We start from the raw sequence: 26913 nt of genomic DNA, 5'->3' as shown, positions 1-26913 counted from the left end.
TATGCTGTAAACAGGGGCCGAGGTGCCTGGGCACCGGGTCTCGGATGCACTGCGCTGACGGCATTCTGGAAGGATCCGCAGACCGCCGGCCGGTCTGGTTGCCGACGTCCTTCCCCTGGGTCCTTGCCCCTTCAGAGCTCCTATCATCCCTGAAGAGTTCATGAAACCATCTTCCTTGACTTAAGTGCATAAAGCTGCCAAGAAAGGTGGTGCCCTCAGCCTGCATCATTTTGGCTGCTTGGAACCTCTTCCCGCGAACCTCAGTTTCACCTGATTTCACTCCGGTGGGTCTGTCCGCTCTCCCTCTCTCTCAGCAGCTCCACATGAGCTGGGTCTAAGCTAATCGGGTGCATTTTCGCTCCCTGACTATTCACTGAAAGAGAAGCCCGTCGGGCCCTGGAGGAGGGAGGGGGGGAACACTCTCCATCACCCCCAGGAAAGCCCTGGAAGCTCCTGTGGCTCCTCGATGGCCATGAACAGGGGCGGTCACTCCGCCCGCAGGGAGAGCAGCGCTCCTGCCCCAGCGGAAAGTGCGCTGAGTCCAGGCGCAGACGAGACGGCTCAGAGACGTGAATGAGGGGTGACCACGGCCGTCGGTGGAGCGGCTGGAGGCCGGGCAGGAGCCCCCAGGATGGCTCAGGGCCCTGGCCCTGCGGGCGCTGAGCTCTGTGCAGAGTCTCAGGCCCTCCTACGGCCGCAGCCCCAGCCCGTCCTCCTCCAGCCCCTGAGCCAGTGGCTGTGATGGAGGCTCAGAGCCGCCAGAGATGGAGGGTGAGCGCCTGGGGCGGGGCCCACCGCTGCAGTGCGAAGCTTTTCCAGGGTGTGGTGTGGGCAGCAGCCTCCCTTGGCTCTGCTCTTGGGAACCCCTCCTCTCCTGATACCTGCCGACAGACCCCTGGAGTCGTCTGGAGGTTCTCAGATCAGAGCTCACTGGGAAGGGCTAAGAAAGTTGTGATTTCTGTGGCATGTGGAGCAGAAGACCTCAACATAAACCATTTAATTTAAAAAGGTGGGGTGAGACATGAGCTTGGAAACATCCTTTAAAACAAGCCTGAACCCCTCCTTAGGTGAGTGTCATTTCATTGTCCCAGACACCCTGGAAAAGAGAACCCCCTGTCTCCCTTTAAGTAGCTCCCCGTTGGTGGAGAAATGTTAAGTAAGATTTAGGAAGTCAGATGTCCACTGCTGTCCCAGAGATCTTATGCTCCAGGCAAGAATGTGTTGTTACTGAGATTTCCCAATCCGTTTAAAGAGAGGAATCTTGATGGAAAGTTACCATTTAAATACAAACACCCAAGTTCTGTTTCAAATCAAATGGTAAAGACAATGAAATGAATATGCCAGTGGTCTTTGTTGACATCCATCGAAAGAGACAAGGAATTCTTGCTTCTTGAAGCGTATCAGCAGAATCCTAACCCTTACACGGTACGGCATGACCAAGAGGACCGTATCCTCATCCCGCCAGATAAACACAGACGGTGAACGTCGGAAGTGGGGCAACCACGGGAGAGGTTCATGGCCTCTGGAAATCTGGACTAGAGAAAAATACAAGTCAAACTGTAGTTGGAGCAACTCCAGAACAGCTGGCCCATCTGGCTCACAGCACTTCCTGCCATGGATGTGGCCAGCGTGTCCTGAGAACTGCATTGATGGTGATGCTGGTGATGATGGTGATGATGGTGATGATGGTGATGCCGTCTGCAGACAGCATCACAGGCCCCACTGGTCACGGAAGGAAGCTGAGAACAGAGACCTCCAGGAACTAGCCCAAGGTCACAGCTGGGTCTTGAACCCAGGGAGTTAGCTCCAGAGCCCGCACTCTGCCCGTGGGGAAAGCAGTGGCCTGGCTTAGCCCCAGGGAGGACCCAGAGGCTGACAAGGCAGCCGGCCTCCCTGCTGCACTCTGAGCGCTGGGACTGTCATCAGGATGAAGCACAGGAGAGGGGGCTTATGGAGGAGAAGGCCCAGGTCCCCTCACAGCCTCCAGGAGGAGAGGAGGCAGGTCCTGTTGCCCAGAGCCAGCAGGACGGGCCCCGGAATGCGGGTCTGTCCCGTGCCAGGCAGGAGGGCCACACTGACATCTGAGAGTGATCGCGTCCTGCCCGCAAATGAGGACAAGAGTGTTTGATGTGAACTATAAAAAGTTCCTGGATCAGCAACCTGTTATCATCGTGGAATGAATCACTGATCCGAGCATCAGCTGGGACACGCCTGGAATGCCCTCCACCCTGCAAGTCCAAGGAGCCCAGGTCACCAGAAACTCCCTCCAGGGCTACACGCCAAGCACTCTCCCATCCCATCTTACTGCTTCCCAGGGGTAGGGGGTTCAAACCCGGGAAGGTCGGGCGAGCCCTGGGCGCATCTGGGCTGCACCAGATCGGCAGCGGGACCTCCGAGCCCAGAAGATGGGTGGCCGCGCCTTCCGGCCAGCTGCAGGACAGCTGAAGGGAAATGCCCTCCCCAGGGAGGTGGAGACTCAGAGATGATGGGGGCGCCCCACCCAGGGCTGTCCACAGCCCCATTCAAGTTTCAGAAAGGCTGCTGGCCCTGGACTGACCCTGTGTCTGCTGCCTCCCCCTCAGCAAACAGGATGCACAGCCCCGAGCACCCAGGTGGGGAGCCGCGACAGACGGACATCTGTTCTCCATCGTGCAGAGAAAAGAGCCTCTGACCGACCCTGCAGAGACCACGCTTCCCACCCATGAAGCTGGAGTTGCCACGTGACTAAATTCTGATCGGTGGACGCACTGCGTGGAGGTGCCGGGAGCCTCCCGCAGAGGAGCCGACGGAGGTCCCAGCCCCAAGATGTGTGACGTGGCAGGGGACAAGTAGAGAGCCATCTTGGGCTTGCAGGACAGGGTCCAGATCCTGACGGGCTGGTCCCCAGGGCCCCGCACTGCAGGGCTCGGGACCATACATCCCCAGAGAGAGAAACAGCCCGCTGTTCAAGCTGCTGTCATGGGGGCTGGGGGGCGAGGACTGACGATGATGACGCCGTTTTACGGGAAGCCGAACCTCCTGCCGCTGACGCGTCGCCTTCTACGCGGCGCCGAGGTGGGGCACTTACGGCCTCACCAGCACGTGGAGGTGATGCCCCTCCAGCTGACACCAACTTCTCTCTGGAAAGGCTGCAGCTCAGACAAGGATTCCTGCCCCCAACTCGGCAGAAGGAAGCATCTGGTACTTCCTTAGGGTACTTACGTAAGCATAACCTACACATGAAGGCGGCGCTGGCCACTTCCACATCCCACAGACCACGCGCCCTCCGCCTCCGCCACTCCTCTGCTCAGGGCCACAGGCCAGACCGCCCGGTGACTGGAGCTTCCATCCCGGTGGCCAGGCCAGGGGTGCAGAGGGTCCCTGGAGCACCCCATCACCCGACATCCAGCGTGCAGGACCTGGGCAGTGGGGGAGTCATGGGAACCGCCAGCGCCTCCTGGCCATGGGTCGCCTACCTTTTGCCCCCCAGGGAGCACGTGAGAACAGAAGCTGGCAGCACCCAGGGCTGCAGGGCCATCAAACCAGCCAATCCCGTCCTCATCCTCCCACGGAACCAAGGGTCACCCACCCTCTTGGACCATAAGCCTGTCCTCGCCAAGGCCCCGGGTGTTTACTTTGCTCCCGCATGCAGCCCTGTGGGTTGCCTGCTGTGCTGCCCCCTCCCCGGTAGCGAGCGCACATGACTGACACCCACGTGGGTCTCACCCAGGAGTGTCGCCTGTAACCCTAGTGCTATTCACACAGCGGACTGCAGACAGCAACATGCTGGCCCCAAGGTGACCATGCATTTACACGCCCGCAGCTGTGCCATTTCCACATGGATCGTGGAGCAGCACACGTCCAGCAGCGGGCTCATTCCACCATCCCTCCTCCCTGGGGTCCAAGCCTGGTCTTCCTCCCGTTCTGCCTGTTCTCAGACACAGGCCCTGACCCACCCATCTCAGCAAACCCACTCCCTCTTCTGCATCCCGGAGCTGTGGCGGGAAGTGAATGAGAACAGGTGGGAGTGGTTTGTATAAAAGCAAAGAACTTGGTTCCGCCTTGGTTGGGTCTGTGCCCCTCGCTCCCACCTCACCCCTCCCCCAACTCCACCCTTTGCTTGGCTTTGAGTTGACTCAGGAGGTCTGGAGGCCCCCAGCTGAGAGCAGGAATAACAAACCCACCTTCCCACGGGGATGGGCGGGGCTGGACAAGGGGACGGAGGCACAGGTGGGCCAGTGGGAGGAGACCCCCGCCCAGGTAAGGAGCCGGCGGCCACTCAGCTCAATCGTCATCACCAAGGAAGGCGCCCCTGAACTCTGAGTGTTCCCCAAAAGGCCCCACGACTGGAATTTATCAGCTTTTAACTGTCACCAGCTAAATCGATTGATCCATCTGACCGGAAGCCACCGTCTCAGACTCTGGCCTGAATCCTGCTCCCAGCTCCCTAGGAAGAAATGCAAACTCCAGAGTCTGTGCCGCAGAATCGCACGTGCTCAGGACACTGTTTATCCACATCCCTTGCCCCCGCTCGCCTGGGTCACCCCATAAACAGCGAGCCGTTCCACCGGGGGCCCTGCAGACAGCACAAGATGGGGGGACGTCCCCTGATACGTGGGGGGTGTTTCCTTCAAAACAAAACGTCTTCAGTTTGGAAAGTGATTCATCTTAATTGTTTTTTCTGAATGGAGAACATATTAAGTCACACACTATGTTGGACTTCTTTCTTTAACCTACACATCATTCATTCAACAAACATTTACTAGACGTCTGCTGTGAGCCCAGAATACAGCAGTGAGCAAAACGGCTATTTCTCACCTCCATGGGACTGCTTTTCTAGTGCAGGGAGACAGACAGTGAGCAAGACAAACATACAGAATCCGTGATATTAACCCCCGGTATGTGTTATGGAGAAAAATGGAACATGGGAATCAGAAGGGCGGGAGGATGAGGGTTAGCGGCCAGTGTTTGGAAATAAGGTGATTGAACAGGAGCCTCTGGCCTCGAAGCCCCTTTGCAAAGCTTAGAGGTCCCGGCGGCTCTGGCCCCATCCCAGCCAAGAGGCGAGAGGCCTGTTTAGACGAGCCGCGTCCTCCAGGCCACGTCGCCGTGGTCTCCCCGACACTGAGGCTGCCGTTTGTCACCCCACGCCGGTTTGGGGGCCTGGCCCCAACACGGACCTGGAAGCCGTCTGTCTGCTGGGTGGCCCTCTGCACTCCCATCCCCACTCCTACAGCTTCCTTAGCCTCCCGCCCGAGCTGGTATGTCTTCACCTCCCTTTCCATCCTTGACTTCAACCCTCAGCTCGTATCCTGAGGTTCAGGACGACGGCCAGCCCCAAGGGAAAGAGATGTTTGCAGAATCCGGACTGATGGGACATCAAGGAACAAGGCGGGCATCCTTCCCGCCTCCTTCCCAGCCCTGGTTTGGTCTCACCTGAGCAAGACAGGACTGGGGTAGGACCCAAGGACCAGAACGAGGATACGTGGCGATGCTTGACGCCTCTCTGATGCCTTGGAGGTGGAGCGCCAAGGCACCAGGCCAGCTCCGTATGAAGGCCGGGCCCCCCGAGGCCCTCACACGTGAAGGAAGACAGACGGGTCCTTAATTCACCGCAAGGCCTCATTCTCAAACTCACTTCCCAGGGGCCAGCGCCCCCGACTTCCTGTGGTCCGTGAAGTCTTCACTCCCCCTCCCACCCCAGGATGCACTCAGGAAACGGGCACCCCACTGACGGAGGTCACACCTCAGGTGACGGCAGGGAAGGCCAGCGGGACGACGGCCCCTCCCGGGGGGGCACAGGGCACAGCCACCACTCAGCCCCAACCATCCCGCCACAGAGCAGGACCTGCTCGGGTTTCTGGAGAGAAGCTGGAAGTTCAGATGCTAAGGTTAAAAATCCCCTGGTTTCGGATATCGGCAATGGTTTCAAAGCTGTCTGAAACACGGCCCAGGTCATCCGTGGGCTGAAGGTGGTACAAGGGCCACCGTGCAAGCTCAGAGCCAAGGGCGAACAGGACTTCGCAGCTTTGTGATGACGTTCACCTGTGATCGGTCCTCCCCACTGCCCCGCAAGGCTGGAGCAGACGTTACTACCGTGATCCCTGCATTACGGACAACAAGCCTCGGCAGGTGGACAACTTACCCCAAATCACAGAGTCTACCCAAAATGTAGCGATACATCGGGGCTTGTCCAGAGCTGTGTGACCCCAAGCCCCCTGTTAGCTCACAGTTTCCTGAGGGGCCGGCAGTCTACCACGGGTGTTGCAAGATGATTTTAGGTCCACACAAGGAAGAGAAATAGAAGCACTTCCTACTTAATAGTGGTGTATCTCTTTTCAGGTATATTTGAAAAACGTACGCCAAACACAAGATGTTATGGGGACTTCCCTGGTGGTCCAGTGGTTAAGAATGTGCCTTCTAATGGCGAGGACGCAGGATCTATCCCTGGTCGGGGAACTAAGATCCCACACGCCACGGGTCAACTAAGCCTGTGTGCTGTGGAGCCCGCGTGCCACAACTAGAGAGCCAGTGCACCGCAACTAGAGAGAAGCCCGCGCGCTGCAACGAAGATCCCACACGCCGCAACCAAGACCCGATGCAGCCAAATAAATAAATAAATACAAATAAATAAATTTGTTTTAAAAAAGTTATGTATGTTATTGCTTAAGACTTTACCCTCCTCTTAAGAAATAATATAAATTTATTTTACTGAGTATAAAAATATAGAACCACACATCAAGACTGTGACTCACAAGCATGTTCCTTTTAATGAGTGTGTTCAGTTTCTTCTGAATGAGAGGGAGGGGGAGGGGGAGGGGAGGCCCAGGAAGTGACAACGCGCTTCTCCACACTGGCTGCACACGTCTCGTGACAAACGCCTCACAACAAATCCCGTTCGTCTCTTCCAGAGCCTGGGAAAGCAACGGAGCTACAACGGACCCTCCCAGGGGAGGAAGAGCCACTCCACTGGTCTCACACAAGGGCTCCTGTACGGCCCGCCCGGGAGGTGACGCACCCCTGGAAGCCATAGCAGCCCTGTCCCGCCGGCAGGGGATGGGCCTCCGCGGGGACCCAGAGCCCAGGGGACGGTGGCCCAGACGTGCATTTGGGCCCCCATCTCTGATCCTTTATTTTCCAAGGGAGAAAACGGACAAAAACGCAGATTTTCCTGTGAAACCTCCCAGTCTTAAGGTGTTTGCAGCCAATTCACTGTTTTAAGGCAGGAAACCCTCCCCAGGCCCGGACAGAGCTGGCCTTCGCCAGGTGACGCTCTTCCCCTCACAAGGTGTGTGTTGCCACCTTGTTTTAAGTGGGGACGTGCTTGGGGAGAAAAGCGACGTCCTCCTGATAGACACAAAGTCAGCACCCCGAGGCCGATGTGCCCAGCCGTCCCTCCCGGGCATCTCTGCAGGGCCGACACTGCTTTGTCTCCTCCCCGCTTCCTTTCTTTTCCATTGTCTCCAAACGGCCACCATGGGCCCCGAGCAGTGCGTGTCGCAGTCCTTCCAGGTGACGCCCACACAGTCCCCACCGGACACCTGTCTTTACGGAAACCCCAGCTCAGGCTGGGCTGGGTCCCCCCTCCTCCCATTTCCCTGGCCCTGGAGCAGAGCAGTTGTGTTTGCTGTGAGGATCCTCCTGGGATGGGGGCTGAGACAAGGCCCCGGAAAAGCTGAGTCTTCCACCGACCGCCACCACCTCTGCCCTCTGTCCCGGCAAAGGAGAAGGCAGGGGATTCCCGGCCAGCAGCCCCTCCTTGGGGCCCCCCCCGGGGAAACCTGTTCTGTCCAGCCCCAGACACAAGCCCTGAAGGTCACCTCTTCCTCACTCGTGCACCCTTCTGAGGAGAAGTCAGCAACGCCTGCTGCCAGAGGACTGGGGTTCTCCCTGCCCTTCCTCCACACGAGGGCCAGAGGTGCGCCCACCTGCCTCGCACGCTCAGCCCGCACCTGTTCTTTCTTTTTGAGCGTTGTACGTCGTGAAAAGTCAGATTTCTTGCAAAAGCCACTTCTCTGAGAAAATGCAGCAGGCCAGGGAGACAGGATGTGCATCCCCTCCCGCGGCCCCATCAGTGGGGTGAGGGGTCCCCATTCACGTCCAGGTTTCTCCTGACTCCGAGGTCAAGGGTCAGTCCCAGGCATTGTTGCCGGGGCCACGCTCTTGTCACAGAGTTAGAGGAAAGTGGGCCCCTCCGTCCCCTCTGACCCTAAGCAGGCAGGAGCAGGTCCCACGGGTGGGAGAGGATGAGTGGACAGGGGTCTCACCCCTGGGCCGCTTCCGGGCTGGCTCCCCGGGGCGTTAGTTTGTCACACCTGCCCCCAGATTCTAGTACCAGCCCCTCGTTGTCTGGCCTCAGTAGGGGAGGAGAGAGGATGTGCTCTCAGCTGGACAGCCTGGGTGGGCTCATGCCGTCAGGGAGGTGCTCCAGCCAGCGCCGGGCCGGGCAATGCTCAGGAGCTGGGAGCTGCTGTTTGCACCATCATCACAGTGGAGAGGGCGGGCACACATGGGCTACACAAAGGTGACGTCCACCGTCCTGGGAAACCAGGCTCACCCCTGGCGGGGCCTGAGCTGACCTGTTCCCCTTCCACCTCCATCTGACTCACTGTCATCTGAGCATCCTTCAATCCCCCTCAGGACAGAAAGGAGTCACCACCCCTGCAGAGCCCCCCCCCCACCCCGGTTCCTCACCTGCTCAGGACCACCTTGTCTACGTCCCCGACGAGGTCCGAGCCCACGGAGCCCCATCTCCCACGTTCACCCGAAAGCCCCCTCCTGGCTGTGTTTCCATGGTTCCAGAGCAAACTATCTGGGAGCAACACGAGGGGAATGCAGTCGTGCAGCTGGCCCATCCCCGTCTCCAGGCGTATTTTATGTGCCCTGAACAGTGCTCCAAATTTTTGGAAATTTTCATATTAAAAATTCTAGATTCTCTTAAGAAACGGGAAGCTTTGTCAAGTCTAGTTTAGAAAATGCAGGGGGGGTTGTGTTTGATGCCCTCTCTCTCCATCAAGCACAGCCCCCACTCTGAGATACCAAACAAAACAGCAAAGATGCTGCCTGGGCTGAGCCCGGGACCCGCCTGGCCTGCGGGGAGGGAGGGTCAGCCCAGGTGCCGGGTCACTGAGCCCTCAGCTGCCGCGGGAACGTACGTACGGGTGGTGAGCGCGTGCAAACAAGCACCCACGTGAGCAGGCTGGAGACTGGAGCATGCTTCCCCGACACTGGCTTGTTTTTAGAGCTTTGCTTATTTTTTGGTTTAAGTAGATAAACAAGGAGAACAAGAGCACTTACTAGTGGCGTAATTTTTCTCTCTATTGGTTTTGATGTGGATGAAGCTCCAAGCAATCATCTTGTCTTTTACGGATATATTGAAAATGATTAACTGAGAGAATAAAAACTTCATTTACGTGTGATTCCCGCTGTATAAAATACATGCATGAGCGTAAGGCATTAACAGGTCTACATCTAGGAAGATGGGCGCATTTTTCTTCTTTTATTTTGACTTCCATTAACACTGTTATAATCCGGTTCCTTAAAAAAATAATAACAGTATCACACCCGTTAAGTGATGGACCATTGCAGCGTTTCCGTTTGCAAATCCTAAAGCGATCAACTCAACATCATGTTTGGGGACTGGCTATCAACATCACAGCAACAACTAAATGCACAAGAGCCGAGCCCTGAGCAGCGTGTGTTTCTTGTTCGCAGCATAACGCACAGAACAGGTCCGAAGGAGCTGACTGAAGTCTGCATTTGTTTCCCAGGGAGGGCAGGCTGCGTTCTAAGGCACAGCTTCGGTGGCTCGCAGACCTGGACTCAGTACCAACTCGCTCCCCAACCAGGAAATGTGGAGGAGGTCGTTTCACTTTTCCAAGGTCAGCATCCTCACCCTCAGAAAACCCCGCTACGCACACATGCTGCGCACAACACGGGAGGCGAAAATGCAGGAAAAGTACAGTTTAGGGGACAAGACGAGCATTCACCCAATGACCACGTGACGAGTGTAAGTATCACCAAGGAATGGGATGCAGCAGTGTCCAGGTGGGTCAGGGAAGGCCCCTCAGAGAGTGGCAACACAGCTGATCTAAGCTGCAGGCAGATGCGGCACGTGCAAAGGTCCTGTGGCTGAGGCAGAGAGGGAACAGGAGGGTGGCACAGAACAAGGCTGAAAAAGAGACAAGGCTTTGTAGACTTAGATGGTACTCGAAATGCACAGAAGGCTGTCGAGGGTTTTAAGCACAAGAGTTGCACAATTCAATGGACATTTCGAATAGTCACCCCTCGGTATCTGAGAGGGATTGGCTCTAGGACCCCCCTCAGACAGCAAAATCCGAAGACGCTCAAGGCACTTACACAAAATGGTGTGGTATTTGCATGTAAGCTACGCACACGCTCCCATATACCTCAAATCGTGTCTGGATTACTTATAATACCTAATACAATATAAACGCTATGTAATTGTAAATTCAACGTAAGTGCTGTGCAAACTGTTGCCAGCACGCAACAAACTCAGGTTTTGCCTTTGGGAACTTTCTGGAATTCGTTTTTCTAATGTTTTTGATCTGAGATCGGTGGAACCCGTGGGTGCGGAGGGCTGACTGTATTCCCCTGGACGCTGTGTGTAGCGGGGCAAGCCTGGCAGCGGCAGCGCAGGTGAGAGACCATCACGGTGGCTCAGAGGGGCGATGACAGTCTTGGGCAAGGACGGTGAGTGCAGACGGGGCAGGAAGGATTGGGGACGTGAGCTGGGAACCCAGCCAGCAGGCTGGTCGTGTGTTCTCCTGCTGGGTGTCATCGGGGCCAGCAGGGGGCAGCAGAGGGCAGGCTCTGTCCTGCCAAGCGCACGAGGCAAGTGCTCCGCCGCTAATGCCCCAGGTCATCAACGTGCCCAGAATCTCCTTCAGCATCACGTGACACCGTGTGTGTCCCCAGTCCTCACCCGCCTCACCGAGGCCCCAGCATGACTCAGCCGTTCCCGCCCCCAGCAGATGCAGCGGCCGTGGAAGCAGTCACGGGGCACCAGGCGGCTGGGCCAGCTCCTGGCTAGGACCACGCCCCTTCCCCCTCCCGCGGTCACCCACACCCCACAGGCTGCCCTCCCTCCGGCAGGCAGAGAGGCATCCCAAGCCTCCATCACCTCAACTCCCGCTGGCTAGACAAGAGGGGTGAACGCTCACTTTCCCATCAGAGAGGTGCCTGTGTAGACGGCCTCATCGACGCACACACTCTCCCAGCCTAGCCCAGCCGCAAATAACAAGTCCACGCATCCGGGCTGACCTCAGAGGAGAAGGGATCGATAAACCAATACTGCACGCCCACCCTCCCAGCGGGGGAGAGAACGCCACGTGCGGACGAGTCTGTCCTGCTCATCGGCGTTCCCAGAGTCCACAACGGTGCAGAGCACACACGTGGGGCTGAATCGATGTCTGCCGGTTGAATGAATGAATGAAGGTCTGCATCACCGTTTGCAGGACTCCCCACCAGGATGAAAGCAGCCCAGGCCATGGCCAGCTTGGGAGACCTCTGCCTCCTCAGACTCCTCCCCGCCACCCTGCCCCCCAACCCCTGCCTCGGCGCTGCTCAAAACCACAGCCCAGCCCCATCTGGACGGGCTCACAGGGGCCCCACCCAACAGCCCGCTCGCACAAAACAGAAAACTTGGCATCGCCCGCTCGGCTGCTGCGTGGCCGAGAGTGGAAAATGCAGGCAGCTCTGCGCAAACCACAGAATCATCAAGAGCTTCGGGAACGGGTGTTAATGACAGTTTTATTTCACGGGGGAGAAGAGGAACCAGACTAACGGAGTGGCCGCTGGGACAGTCTCAGCGTTTCTCCGATAAACAGAACCCTCTCGGGACAGGGGGACGAAGGAGGGAGCTCGCTAGTGGAAACCCGACAAGCTGTGACTGGAGCTGCAGGGTCACCACTCTGCTGGCTGCCACCCTCCAGGGGCACCGGCAGATGCGCGGTCGGACCTCCCACGCGCCCCTAATAAGCTGCCCGCTGCCACTCTTCATCACAAAGGTCACAGAATGATGACTGGAGGCTTCAACCGACACAACGCATATATTTTCAGGAAACCAAACTGAGTTGTGAAACCTACCACAGAGCTGAATTTTCAGTGTCAGAATCCATTAGGTGACTCGTCCGCGGGGAGGGTCTAAGAGGAGCTACAAGCTGAACAATAAAGGGTGGATTTGCGAGATTGTCTTTGAAGAGAGGCAGCTCGTGAGCTCCACCGGGACCCCAGGCAGAAGGGCTGCTCCAGCTAGTATGGGAGAAGCAGCCCGGTGGCAGGGGTAAGGCTGGGGCTGATATGCACCCTTCGGGCGAGAGGCTGCGAGCTTGTGCTGACTCCTTGGGGAAAGCTCTCGTGGCTTGTGTCTGCAGGGCTAAGGGCCGCGTCTGCATGGAAACATCACCTCTTCTCTCTGAGGGTCAAAGGGGTCGGAATCATGGGACTCCCCTGGCGGTCCAGTGGGTTAAGACTCCGCGCTCCCAATGCAGGGGGTGCGGGTTCGATCCCCGGTCGGGGAGCTAAGCGCCCGCATGCCACAGCGCAGCCAAAAGACAAAGGGGCGGGTAGGAATCTGCATGAGGAAGGAGGCCAGCCTGGGGTCATTTCAAAGGCATGCTGCCCAGGTGGCAATTCACAGAGGGGTCACTTGAACAGCAGGTAGACACCCCAGATTTGGGAGGTGTGGCCGACGGCATCTTGGGGGGTTTTTGAGCTGCAGCAAAAGCCACCCAGTGCTTGGCACGCGGAGCTGGTCCCCGGAGGGAAGGTCGGTCATCTTGCCTAAGGAGCCCGAGGCCTCTGGGGAGACAGGTGGCTGGCACCCGTGTGCCCCATCACAAGCTGCGGAGTCTCGGAGCTCTGTGTGGTGGACCTGGGTGGCCCAGTAAAGGCCAACGGCAGAGAAAGGAAATGGGTCCCCTGAAACCAATGACCTCATTTAAGACAGGGACTGAATTAAGGGTGGAGGGCTAGTGTGTGCTAAGACCCAACCTTTTGGAAAAGATACGCACGGGAATGAATCTGCACACCGGCAGCATGGAAGCTGGCGTCACGGGCGGGGACGGGGTGGGGTGGTTAAGTGAAAAAGCACAGGTGTGTGAGGTGACCATATGGTGTCTCGAGGTGTGGACCTAGTCATCCCAATAATGGGTCAAAAGGTAGGTACAGTCCAGCTAAGTCCCGGAGTTTCCATCAATCCCACAAAATCCACCAGGACCCACAGACTCAGATCCTGGAAGGAAGTCAGCCAGGCCTGAAGGGAGGGAACAGGAGGACGGCCCAGAGTCTCAGCTGAGCCGGGCCATCAGCTGCCCTCTCGCCTCCCCCACCAGAGCTGGTTCCGCTCTCAGAGTCCTCAGCCTTCCCTTCAGGAAGGGACGTGGGCCGGCCCAGGAGAGAGGGCTGGAAAGACACAAACCAGCCCGAGACACTGAACCTCAGCAGTGATCTCCAAGGAGCAGCCGTAAACTAAGGTGGGGAGTTCAAGCAGGCCGTCTGGGCAGCCCGAGGCCCTCTCCGTCTGCGTTTAACTGGAGCTACAGACAATGGGACCAAGGCTTTGCCCGAGCCTCATTCCCACGGTGTCCGTGTGGCGATTTCAAAAACACAGAGTGAGAAGCGGTATCTCCTCTGCCCGGGTGTACCTGGAACGCCCCGTGGAAGGATGCTGTGTGGTTAAGACACGCTGAGTGATGAGAGGCCCCCGGTACCCACAGTCACGCCCAGGACCACACTGGCGGCTGGACAGGCTTCCCTTGCACACAAGAGGTGCTCTGTGTTTGGCAAACTGGCTAGTTAAGTGATGGGCTTTTACACGAGTATTAGATCACTGGTCTCCTGTTTCTTTTCAGTGTACTTGGGAAACACGGTATTTGCTACGCACTGAATTATCCGGCATCCATGTTTGGCCATAAAAGCGGTGGAGAGCACTTTCGCTGTCCCCTGGAAGCGGAAAGACCACTGTTTCCAGGATTCAGGCTGACGTCCTCCACGCCGGCCCTGACACACAGCTGAGCAGGCTCCTCTGTGGAGGGGCGATGGGGCGCAGCGACCACGTATCTGCCTCCGTGTTCCATCACATCAGTCAGAGTGAAAGGTCTGGGCACAGAAATCTCACGCCTTAGAGGAGAAATCTGCCACCCCGCAGTGGTGGTTGTCACACTCAGAAACCTGGCCACCCTCCCCGAGGGTTTCAGTAGCCCTACTGACCTGGAAGGGGCTTCCTATAGACTCCTACGCTACCCTCTGCGGTAGACAAAACGACACCCCCTCGCCCAGAGAGATCCCATCCCAATCCCCAGAACCTGTGAGTGTTACTTTACGAGGGAAAGGGGCTTTGCAGGTGGGGTTAAGTTAAAGCTCCCGAGATGGGGAGATTATCCTGGCTGTTCCGCAAGGACCCAGTGTGATCAACCAGAGTCCTTGTGAGAGGGAGGCAGGAGGGGCAGAGGCAGAGGAGAGGTGACCTCAGAAGCAGAGGTCAAAGAGAGAGGTTTGAAGAGGCAGTGCAGGCAGAGGGAGAGATAAGCCAAGGGGTGGCAGGGTCTTTGGAAGATGCAAGGACACAGAGCTCCTTGGAGCCTCCAGAAGGAATGCAGAACCGCTGGCACCTTGACTCCTGCCTAAGGAGACGGAGGCTGGAGACGTGACCTCCAGAGCATTAAGATGATAAAGCTGTGTCGTTTTAAACCCTCCCGTTTGTGGTGATTTGTTACAACAGCGATAGGAAGCTAACACAGCCGCCTTCTGGAGAAAAGGTGGCTACACTGGATAATATAAAAACATTTAACTTGCCCATGACCAAAACAGTCAAAATGAAACATAACAGACAATGAGTTAATGCTGTGATAGGCACATGGCCCTTAGAAGTCAAAGGATAGAAGCAATAAAAATGCAAATGGCCAATTCAATAGGAAAAAGTGTCTAGGCTCACTCATAATCAAAGAAATGCAAATAAAAACACAACAATCACAACCAGATGCCACCAGAGTCTGCAATGATGTGGGGAAATCGGGGCCGCTTGGGGAAAATGTAAACTCTTACAAGCTTTCGGAAGGGCATTATGTGTATCAAAGGTGTGTGTCAATGTGTATCAAACGTTAAAATGTGTATCTCACCCAAAGTAGCCAAGGCAGCCTGGGAGAACCAAGCTGGGGGGCGTCTGAGCCCCTCTCAGGACCTATTAGAGATCTGCAGCAGTTTGGAGAGCCAGGAATTGGCACCAGAATAAACAGATAGGAGCAGAGTCCAGAAACAGGATCGCACGTAAACAGTGAACTGATTTATGACAAAAGTGACACTGCAGTGTAAAGGGAGGGGGAGGGGATGTTATCTTTTCTACAAACAGAGCGAGGTAAATTAGCTATTCACCTGGGAAAAATAAATAAATCCTGACCTCCCCTTCATAGCACACACAGAAACAATTATAGAAGGGCTAGATCCAAAGGTGAGGGAGAAAACAATAAAGCTTTCAGGGAGCTAGTGGGACTATCTTCATGGGCTTGGGTGGGGCAACATTCCTGGACCGGGACACAAAAGCCCGAAGCATAAAAGGACAGCTTGATGAAGTCGACCACGTTGAAACCTAAAACTCCAGGAGGCAGCCCAAGAGTAAAAAGGCAGGACCCCATCGGAAAGGATATTTGCAATGCATATATCCAACAAGTGGCTCATACCCAAACTATATAAAGAACCCCTAAAAAAATCCGTGAGAAAAAGAAAGCAGACATCCCAATACAAATGTAGGCAAAAGACGCGAAGAGTACACACGAAAAGGTACAGCAGGATGGTCAACAAGCACACAAATAGTGCTGCAGGTAAGAAGCCCTGCCCGAGATGAATCTCAAGGTAACGCCGCGCAGAGGAAGCCGGTAGCATCTCAGTCAGGAGGTCAAGCGCCCAAAGGAAAAGAAACTTCAAAGGCCAAGTGCCTGCATGTGTCTGAGCCGCTGTTCTGTCCAGTGGGGACGTTAAGGCCAGAGGCTCGGGCTCACTCAGGAGCCACCTGGAGTCCACCCCGACGGTTCTCTACTCAAACACCTTGGCCGATGAAACGCGTGTGCTGACTCAGGGACCAAGGTGCCCCCGAGACATTAAACAGGCTTTTTGGGAGAAGAAATCTGTCCGGCTAGGAAGGCAAAGCTCAGCAAAGCTTGGAGAGTGGGGGGACAGGGACAGGCCCCAGGGTGAGACTGGGCCCCAGACGGGTCCCCCCATCCACCCCGGGCCCCTCAGCATGGCCCCCTCTGTCGTCTCACGGTGCCCAGGGTCAGAGGACAGGCTGGGCTCACGAAAGTCCACATCCAGCTCGCCCTCTGCAGCCTGACCGTCTGGACTAACTGATGGGACCCGATGTCCTCGGAAATGGACCGATGACATGACCATGTGGTGTCCCAGAAACGCAAGCCCAGCACCTCTGGTGGGCCACCCTCATGCTTGGGTTTAACCAAGCGTCCCCCCTAGGATCCCCAGGACGGGCCTGGGGACCGGCGTGCGGCCACTGTCCCTCAGAAACCCCAGGGAGTCCCCGCTCTGTGCCAGGAAAAGACGCCACGTCAGCCGGGGCCCCGCTGCCGGGCTGAAGTGCAGCAGCTCCGAGCCACGCACCCCTCGACGATGACGGGACCGTCCCCACGTGTCCTCTGAGCCCCTCTCGCCCCGCCCCTGCCCACCGGCACGGGCTTCCGCAAAAATAGTTTCCCATCGCACAAATCATTTTAACTCAAAAGAGCACGCCTTCAAAAACGTCCTCAGAAATGCAAAAGCAACCTTCAGAAGAAAAACCCCCAAAACCCTAGAGAACGCTCGGCTGAGACAAGCCGCAATTACTGTCCTCGGTTGGTTTGATAAAATTTCCTCTCCGCCTCTCCTCAGGACGACAAGCCTTCACTCAAAGACTTTCTTTTTTAAAAATAACTACAGTAACCCACCATTAGAACGGAGATTGCATTCTAATCCACCCTTTCTTTTTCTCTGGTTTCCAAACTGGCACCTTCCTGACTTCGGACAAGGAAAAAATGTAAACTTCTACAAAACGTCCAGCAGCTGCCTCGAGGCCAGCCCAAGCCGGAATTCAAGCTACAGCAGGAAAGGGAGAAGGATTTGCGAAGGACTGACCCCCCTGCCGCCCCCGCCCCACTCCCACCACTCCCCGCCCCTAGCCCACACCATCTTCTGAACTACTCCAGTAACAAGAAGGTGTCAAGGACCAGTGAAAGACAGTGCCCCGGGGAGCCCCTGCCCAGAGCCTTCCAGAACAAAGGGATGCTCATCCAAACATCTCTCCTTCGCTGCTGGAGCTGGAAGGGTGGTGCTGTTAAAGAAGAAAGAACTGCGTTTTCAAAAAGCGTAGCAACGCTCCGTTTCATCTGCCGCTGCTTTCCAGCCACCCCCGAAGCCCGGTGGCTTTCAGCGGCACTCGAAGCCATCCCGCGCCTCCCTCCAGCCGTGACCCAGGTCACACAGCACAGCTCAGGAGGGGGCGTCTGCACCTGCTTCCTGCCCGCGCCTTCCCGGGGCCCCTGTGCTGGGGCCCAAGAACGCACTGTCACTCGGGGGCAGCGAGTTCCGGGAATGCTTCTCCCCACGTACTGCTATTCTTCTGGGTCATCTGGACGATTATTATTGTCTGTGGTTGACAGCTCATAATGCTGCGTCTTCAGAAATGAATTAAACACACACACACAGCTCACAAGAGCAGCAGAGGGGAAGGAATCTGGCTGGCAGCACCCATTCGCACAGTGACCTCATGTGCAGAGACGGAGCTCGTCCTGTTCTCTCTGCTATTTGTCACTCCATTGCTCCCTGAACCGCTAGAGGCCAAAGCAGAGGCGCGAGAGAGCAGCCTGGGGAGAGGGGTCCATTTGCAAGTAGACACACACTTTTCCAAGAGCATAGAAGAGAGGCTATACCTCTCACAACGGGAAAATACAGGCAAACAATGTCATTCACTCCAACAAATTGCTGGCAAGATACTGGAACCAACTCAAGTGCCCACATGCAGGAGGGGAGTTGACAACCACAGGACGGTTGAATAAATCCACACAGCAGAGTGCTAGGCAGCTGTAAAAAAAAAGAAAGGATGTGGACGATCTCTGTGAACTGCTTTAGAGTGATTTCCAGGGTAGACTGTGGAGTGAACAACTGCAAAGTTCAAAAGGGTGGAGTTTTTTTGGGTTTTTTTGCGGTACGCGGGCCTCTCACCGCTGTGGCCTCTCCCATTGCGGAGCACAGGTTCCGGACGCGCAGGCTCAGCGGCCACGGCTCACGGGCCCAGCCGCTCCGCGGCACGTGGGATCTTCCCAGACCGGGGCATGAACCCGCATCCCCTGCATCGGCAGGCGGACTCTCAACCACTGCGCCACCAGGGAAGCCCACAAAAGGGTTTTTATAGCACTCTACCCTTCATGGAAGAAAGGAGATATAAGAAAATGTACATACACCTATTTGTTCAATGCAAACGAAACACAGGATAAACCAGAAACTAAGAGAACTGCTTACCTAGAGGGCATGGCTGGGGATGGGCAAAGAACAGAGGATGGAGCAGGACATGGGGTGCCATGCCTCCGAGTGCACCTGCTTGTGTAGATCGGACCCTTAGGACTGTGGTTACATTTCATATACCCCCACCCCAAATAAATCAAAACTAAAATTGACCGGAATGGGGCCCATCCATCACTGAATACACACAACCACAGATGAATCTAACTGTATCACGAATCATTAACCCACTCTGAAGGGAAGGGAGAAGAAAGGAACCAACCTGGGTAACTTTGTGAAACAGAATTTCCACTGTATAGTGTAAGCCAATGGCAGAGAGAACGTGAACAAATACTGCCCTCTGGCTAGTACACCTGTTTCCCACGGGGGTGTGGGTTAGCAATCCTGAACTACTCTGTATGTGTGATATATTTTATTTTACTAATAAGTAAAAATACTGAGAATCGTGAGAGCCAGCTTTGGGGAAGGAAAGATATAAAAAAAGCCTCGGGGCTTCCCTGGTGGCGCAGTGGTTGAGAGTCCGCCTGCCAACGCAGGGGACACAGGTTCGTGCCAGCTGCCCGGCCAAGGGCCCTGAGCTGGGAAAGGCTGCAGCCCAGCAGGCGCCCCACACCGGCCGGGACACTCGGCAGAGCAGCAGAGACCACCTGCAAACCAGCACGACTGGGGGCGGCCAAAGGACAGGGTCAGAATCCGGACAGTCTGGTGGTTTGGGAAGCAAGGGACATAAACGAAGCAAAACACTGTGATGGGTTTGAACACAGGCTCTGAGGACACACACGCTGGGCCCCAGGCGTGCCCGACACAGAGATTCCGGAGACGATGTGGAGCAGAAGGCCCGGCTACACAGGCCGCCACCGTCTGTCAGCCGGGTCCCACCCAGACAGCACCGAGCGCCGGGGGCTCAAAGCAAAGCCCCTGGAGATCAGGGCAGTGGGCTCTGTCTTGTTTATTTCATTGTACCAGTAACCGGCTCGAGTTGGTTTCCTAAGAAAATACTGAGAACATTTTTTTTAATGTAAGGATCTTTATGGCAGAACATCCCAAAAGACATTGGCTGGTGGTGAGGTCCTGAAGGTAGGGGGCCCTGGAGACGGCCCTACTCAGAAAGGGGCTGGGAGGGAGGGAGGGAGAGGGAGGGAGGGAACCCTGATAAACAAAACAAAATCAGCCCCGCTCTTCAAACTCCAGGTTCACACCAGCCTGATCTAACAAGGAGGGTGGGTGTGTGTGTGTGTGTGTGTCGGGTCTATGCGTGTCCTGGGTGTGTGTGTCTGTGTGTGTGCTAGGTCTGCATGTCCGTGTATTTGTGTTTCAGCGTATGTCCTGAGTGTGTCTGTGTGTGTGTGCCGGGTCTATGCGTGTCCTGGGTGTGTGTGTCTGTGTGTCTGTGTGTGTGGTGGGTCTATGCGTGTCCTGGGTGTCTGTGTGTGTGCCGGGTCTATGCGTGTCCTGGGTGTGCGTGTGTCTGTGTGTGTGCTAGGTCTGCATGTGTGCGTGTATTTGTGTGTCAGCGCATGTCCTGAGTGTGTCTGTGTGTGTGGTGGGTCTATGGGTGTCCTGGGTGTGTGTGTGTCTGTGTGTCTGTGTGTGTGTGCCGGGTCTATGCGTGTCCTGGGTGTGCGTGTGTCTGTGTGTGTGCTAGGTCTGCATGTGTGCGTGTATTTGTGTGTCAGCGCATGTCCTGAGTGTGTGTGTGTGTGTGTGCCGGGTCTATGCGTGTCCTGGGTGTGTGTGTGTGTCTGTGTGTGTGTGTGTGTGTGTGTGTCTGTGTGTGTGGTGGGTCTATGCGTGTCCTGGGTGTGTGTGTGTCTGTGTGTGTGCTAGGTCTGCATGTGTGCGTGTATTTGTGTGTCAGCGTATGTCCTGAGTGTGTGTGTGTGTGTGTGTGCCGGGTCTATGAGTGTCCTGGGTGTGTGTGTCTGTGTGTGTGTGCCGGGTCTATGCGTGTCCTGGGTGTGTGTGTGTCTGTGTGTCTGTGTGTGTGTGCCGGGTCTATGCGTGTCCTGGGTGTGTGTGTGTCTGTGTGTGTGCTAGGTCTGCATGTGTGCGTGTATTTGTGTGTCAGCGTATGTCCTGAGTGTGTGTGTGTGTGCCGGGTCTATGCGTGTCCTGGGTGTGTGTGTGTGTGTCTGTATGTGTGGTGGGTCTATGCGTGTCCTGGGTGTGTGTGTGTCTGTGTGTGTGCTAGGTCTGCATGTGTGCGTGTATTTGTGTGTCAGCGTATGTCCTGAGTGTGTGTCTGTGTGTGTGGTGGGTCTATGCGTGTCCTGGGTGTGTGTGTGTCTGTGTGTGTGGTGGGTCTATGCGTGTCCTGGGTGTGTGTGTTTCTGTGTGTGTGCTAGGTCTGCATGTGTGCGTGTATTTGTGTGTCAGCGCATGTCCTGAGTGTGTCTGTGTGTGTGGTGGGTCTATGCGTGTCCTGGGTGTGTGTGTGTCTGTGTGTGTGCTAGGTCTGCATGTGTGCGTGTATTTGTGTGTCAGCGCATGTCCTGAGTGTGTCTGTGTGTGTGGTGGGTCTATGCGTGTCCAGGGTGTGTGTGTGTCTGTGTGTGTGCTAGGTCTGCATGTACGTGTATTTGTGTGTCAGCGTATGTCCTCAGTGTGTCTGTGTGTGTGTGCCGGGTCTATGCGTGTCCTGGGTGTGTGTGTGTCTGTGTGTCTGTGTGTTTGGTGGGTCTATGCGTGTCCTGGGTGTGTGTGTGTCTGTGTGTGTGCTAGGTCTGCATGTGTGCGTGTATTTGTGTGTCAGCGTATGTCCTGAGTGTGTCTGTGTGTGTGTGCCGGGTCTATGCGTGTCCTGGGTGTGTGTGTGTCTGTGTGTCTGTGTGTGTGGTGGGTCTATGCGTGTCCTGGGTGTGTGTGTGTCTGTGTGTGTGCTAGGTCTGCATGTACGTGTATTTGTGTGTCAGCGCATGTCCTGAGTGTGTCTGTGTGTGTGGTGGGTCTATGCGTGTCCTGGGTGTGTGTGTGTCTGTGTGTGTGCTAGGTCTGCATGTACGTGTATTTGTGTGTCAGCGCATGTCCTGAGTGTCTGTGTGTGTGTGCCGGGTCTATGCGTGTCCTGGGTGTGTGTGTGTCTGTGTGTCTGTGTGTGTGTGGTGGGTCTATGCGTGTCCTGGGTGTGCGTATGTCTGTGTGTGTGCTAGGTCTGCATGTGTGCGTGTATTTGTGTGTCAGCGCATGTCCTGAGTGTGTGTGTGTGTGTGTGCCGGGTCTATGCGTGTCCTGGGTGTGTGTGTGTCTGTGTGTGTGCTAGGTCTGCATGTACGTGTATTTCTGTTTCAGCGTATGTCCTGAGTGTGTGTGTGTGTGTGTGTGTGTGTGTGCCGGGTCTATGCGTGTCCTGGGTGTGTGTGTGTCTGTGTGTGTGCTAGGTCTGCATGTGTGCGTGTATTTGTGTGTCAGCGCATGTCCTGAGTGTGTCTGTGTGTGTTCCGGGTTTTGCGTGTCCTGGGTGTGTGTGTCTCTGTGTGTGTGCTAGGTCTGCATGTGTGCATGTATTTGTGTGTCAGCGCATGTCCTGAGTGTGTGTGTGTGGTGGGTCTATGCGTGTCCTGGGTGTGTGTGTGTCTGTGTGTGTGGTGGGTCTATGCGTGTCCTGGGTGTGTGTGTGTGTGTCTGTGTGTGTGCCGGGTCTATGCGTGTCCTGGGTGTGTGTGTGTGCACACACGGACACATCCCCGCCCCGTGAACTCACTGAGGGTCTGGACGCCGGGAAGTCCTGCATTCAGGCCACGCGCCCCTCCCTCCCCTGCCCGCTCAGCCTCGCGCCTCAGCTGCAGGCCCTGGTCCCGAGCCCCCCACTCCCCAGCACAACCCACAGCCCCAGCACAGCCTGGTCCCCAGCGACCACCGTGACCCACAGCCCCCTTCCCTAGGGCCACTTCAGCCTCAAACACACATCGCTTCCAGAGTCGTTCAGAGCAAGGCTTCTCTGCTTTTACACACTTGGGTTACAGACTTGCATATCTCGATGCCACGTTATAAGACCCCCCAACACTGGAAGCACTAAAAATGCCGCTGCTTCACGCCAGGATCAGATTTCCAACACAGGCTGAGCCCGCCGAGCTCACTCCTGCCGAGTTAGCTGCGTCCGCACCGTGGCAGCAAGGGAAGAGCCTCTGCCCGGGGACGAGCATCTCTCCATGAAAGAGGAGCCACACAAACACACACAAGGAACAACACGGCTCCTGACGAGGCCACTCTACGGTGCTGTTGACTCCGAGCTCAGCATTTCCTCAACAGCCATTTACTGAGCCGCTGCTGTGAGCCAACGCTCAATGCCGGGCATCGTGAGGAAGGAACCAGTGATTCCAAACAGGGTCCAGGGCAGCTCCTCCAGAAACGCACAGGCTGGCTTAAGAGATGATCGATTTGCATAAATAATAACATACGGTCCTCGGAGGTGGCACTGATGCAGTGCAAAGACGGCCCGGAGGGAAACGTGGCCCTTCCCTGGGGACATCAGAGAGGGCTTCATGGAGGAGGTGGGACTGACCTCAGAGACGTGGAAAGAAGGCCTTCCAGACAAAGGCAGGGGCACATGCAAGGGTGGAGGCCCACCAGGCCTGGACTTCAGGGGAGAGCGAGCGTTTCCATTCCTCCAGACAGACATTCAAGCAGAAAGTCAGACTGGAAAGGTCTGCTAGAGACCGACCGTGAGGCCTGGAGTTGAAATGTGTCTTCAGGGAAACCTTAGTCACCGAAAGATTTTAAATAGGTGAGTAAGGCCATCTGGCATGTGTTTCTGGAAGATAAGCCTGGAACTCGGGGAGAATGAAGCAGGGAGAACAATCAGGAAGCTTCTAGCTCAAGCAGAACCAGGGAAGGGATGGCGGGGCAGAGCAGGTGCGAGGGATGCTCTGAAAATAGGGTCACAGCTGGTCCTGCGCAGGGACCAGGACCCAGGAGGGCACCAGGGTGCCAGGCTCAGAGCGGAGAGAAGGCGATGTGGTGACAGAGGACAGACACAGAGGACGTGCGGGCTCGGGGGTAACGTGCCCACCTGCACACATGGAGCCGAGAAACCTGCCCGGAAACAGGAGCGAGGCCGAGGGAAGAGGTGGGTTTTGTGTCATCGGGAACATCTGCCCGGAGGTGATGGCTGAAATCACGGCATCCCCATGAATTCAGAGAAGTAAACGTTCATGCAGAGGGACTGAAGGAACACCTGTGTTAGGGAGTTACAGCAGGTGGTGCAGCAGAGGTGGAGCTGATACCAGGGAAAGGGCGGCACCTGCAGGGCGTGGACTGCAAGCCCGGGGCTGGGGCGTCAGGGGCTGCGGCGGGGCACGGGCCTTGACGGAGCCCAGGTGAGCAGGGGTCTCTGGAGACGTGTGAGACCATTTTTGCAGTTCGAAAATGTGTATGGAAAGTGGAGATAGTAAAAATCGACTTTAAATAGTTTGAAGAAGGGAAGGGAGGTGGACGTCACATAAGATCTCTGGAACTTGGGAACCAGCGATGCCACTTCTGCACGCACACACCTAAAAGGACCAAAAGCAGGGTCTTGGAGAGACGCTTGCACACCCACATTCATGGCAGCATTATTCACAATAGCCTAAAGGTGGGAGCAACCCAAGTGCCCATTGACGGATGCCTGGATAAACAAAATGTATGTCGTCCATCCACACCATAGAATATGATTCAGCCTTAAAAAGGAGGACATTCTGGGACTTCCCAGGCGGTCCAGTGGTTGAGACTCTGCGCTTCCTCTGCAGGGTGCGCAGGTTCAATCCCTAGTCGGGGAACTAAGATCCCACATGCCGCATGGCACTGCCCCCCCCCCACACACACAAAAAAGGAGGACTTTCTGACATTTGCTACAACACGGATGGACCTTGAGGGCTTGATGCTCAGTGGAACAAACCAGACACAAAAGGACAAACCCTCTATGACTCTATTTACACGAGGCTCCCAGAGTAGCCAAAGTCATAAAGACAGAAGGGAGAAGGGGGGGTGCGGGGGGCGGGGCTGAAGACGGGAGCGGGAGCTCGTGTTTAATGGGGACAGAGTTTCAGTTTTTCGAGATCAAGAGAGTCCTGGAGATGGAGGGTGGTGACGGAGGCACAACAACGTGAGTATTTAACTTCCGTCGCTGAGCTGCAGGATGGAAAGCGGTTCAGAAGGTCAATTTTATGTTATGTGTATTTTACCACAATTTAAAATGTTTTGTGATCTTCAAAAAGAGAGGGAGAGAGGTAGGTAGGGTGAGAGGGGCATTCTCAGGTCAGGACAGTTTGCCTGTGGATGGAAAGGGCGTGAGAGAGAGGGATGGAGCAGGCAGACAGCGGGGGCGGAGGAAGGGAGGGAAGGTTCCCGAGGAAGAGAAGGAAAACGTCCTTCCCTGAGGAAGGAGGGAATGATGACGAGAGGGACGTGAGAAACCGGCGAAACCGTCAGGATGAAAGACAGAACAGAGCAACGGCTGTCGGGTGGTGCCATCAGCCGGCGAGAGCACAAATACAGACGAACACTGGCCAGAAAGTGTGGACGGCTGGGCAGAGCTGGGTTCCGAGGGAACCAAGAAGGGGCCTGACCTTCGTGGGGAATGAGGGTCGGGGGGCAGGGTGAGTCGGGAGCTGCAGTGAGAGCGACCGTGTCCTGACTCACTGGCTTCCCTCGATGGCCGTCTCACTGAGGAGGGGACGAAAACACAGGTGGACGGACCCGGAGGCTGGCACATAGTAGGGCTTCAGGTAATGTTGGTGGAATGGGATGGAACAGTATAAAACGGAACAAAATGGAAAATCCTGGCGGGAAACGTCTTTGTGTGACTTCAAGCAATCAAACATATATTTAATTCTTATTATTGTACATATAGAATGGATAAACAAGGTCCTACCATAGAACACAGGGAACTGCGTTCAGTAGCCCATGATAAACCATCATGGAAAAGAATACGAAGAAGAGTGTGTGTATCTATATCTATATCTATTTTATATGTATAGCTGAATCACAGCAGAAACTAACAAAACATTGTAAACCAGCTACACTTCAATAAACTAAATTATATACATATATATTGCATTTTTTAATAAACTCCTTGAAAAATCACACCGTCAAGTGTCGAATCAACACTGTGTCACAGCACACGGTCCTGACACAGGGAAAAGTGTACTTTTTAAAGGACAGGTGCACATCTGCGTCCCCGATACACCTGTCGTTCTTATCACTGACAAAGATAAACTGAAGGCAGAGAGAATTACGGTTACAATGGGGCAAAACAAAGAGCTCATCACTCAAAACCAAAAGCATAAAAAAAGTCTCTTCAAAACACTAAACTGTTTCCCAGAGAGAACCAAGCTCTCCAACTTACTAATGGCTATTATCAAGATAAGGGAGAATCAGTCCGTATATCCCCCTCCTCCAAAAACGACATTTATTGTAAATCAGCAATACCCACGATCGTGGCGCACACATCTACGAAAGTGACATCTGTTCTTAGAAGCCTTTTTACCCAAAGTCAGTACTGTGTGTCCAACCCCAGTGCCATCGGGGGGATTTTCCACCGCTGTTCACGAACAATCCCAAGAAAACGAATGCTAGGAAGAGGGAAACGCTAATCCTGGCCAGCCCCAATCCATCTAAGATTCTTCATACACTCATACACACGAATATTCCTCGCTGCAAAACGAAATCAAAGAACAGGAATGAGGACAGATTCACTCGAACTCACCAAATGGTGCCACAGATGGACGGTGACGAGAGGGGAACTCTGGGAGAGCTTCGGCGTCGGGAAGACCTCCAGGGAAATCAGACAGCTGCTCACAGACAGCAAGCAGTGCTTGTAATTTGCTGCCTCAGCGATCCTTGGAAAGAAATGAAAAATCATCACAAAACACACAGAAAAAGAAAACAACCCTTGGGTTTAAAATTTAATGTTAAGTCCGAGACTTTTTGAAATCGTTTTTGGATGGAGCTTTGATTTCTATCAAAGAGCTGCTCTCTTTAGGGCTTGATGCTGGTACCGAAAGGTGAGAGGGAGCCCTTGACCTCACAGAGTCTACAACTCTAGTAGAAGAAGGGGGTTGGCCCAGGATGTGGGGAAGAACAGAAAGGTCAAAACAATGAGCCTGAATCTCAGCCATCCATTTCCTTGACCTTGGACAAGTGACTTACCTATTGGAACTCTGTTTGCCCTAACTATAAACCGGTGTGGTAAGTAGTAGTGTGTGATAGATAGCTGTTGTCTTGTCACCCAGTAGCCCTTCACCCTTCTCCTGATAAAGGCACCCCAGCTTCCCTCCAGGTGATACCCCTTCCCCACTTGCAGCCCACGTGCTTTGGAGGGAACTCCATCCTTGACTAAGAGTAAAGCCTGCTATCCTGACCTGAATGCATCAGTGCACTGCATTCCTCAGACCATGCTGACTGGTCAGACGTGAGCACATGGTCCGAGAAGGTCCG

The 26913-nt window shown here is 55.2% G+C and overlaps 1 protein-coding gene across 5 annotated transcripts in view; it reads right to left on the bottom strand.

Annotated features, from left to right (window-relative positions):
• Positions 1-26913, bottom strand: part of ADGRD1 (adhesion G protein-coupled receptor D1) — a 144070-nt gene that overhangs the window by 64610 nt on the left and 52547 nt on the right. For all 5 annotated transcript variants that reach the window (XR_004345475.1, XM_032603319.1, XM_032603320.1 and 2 more), the window contains exon 14: positions 26183-26315. Coding sequence is in view for 4 of the 5 variants with exons in the window: in XM_032603319.1 (XP_032459210.1) it covers positions 26183-26315 (133 nt within the window). In the remaining variant the exon portion in view is untranslated. The remainder of the gene's footprint in view (positions 1-26182; positions 26316-26913) is intronic.

Source organism: Phocoena sinus, chromosome 14 (genome assembly GCF_008692025.1).
Source record: "Phocoena sinus isolate mPhoSin1 chromosome 14, mPhoSin1.pri, whole genome shotgun sequence".
NCBI classification, from domain to species: Eukaryota; Metazoa; Chordata; class Mammalia; order Artiodactyla; family Phocoenidae; genus Phocoena; species Phocoena sinus.
This window is presented reverse-complemented; position numbering and strand designations above follow the sequence as displayed.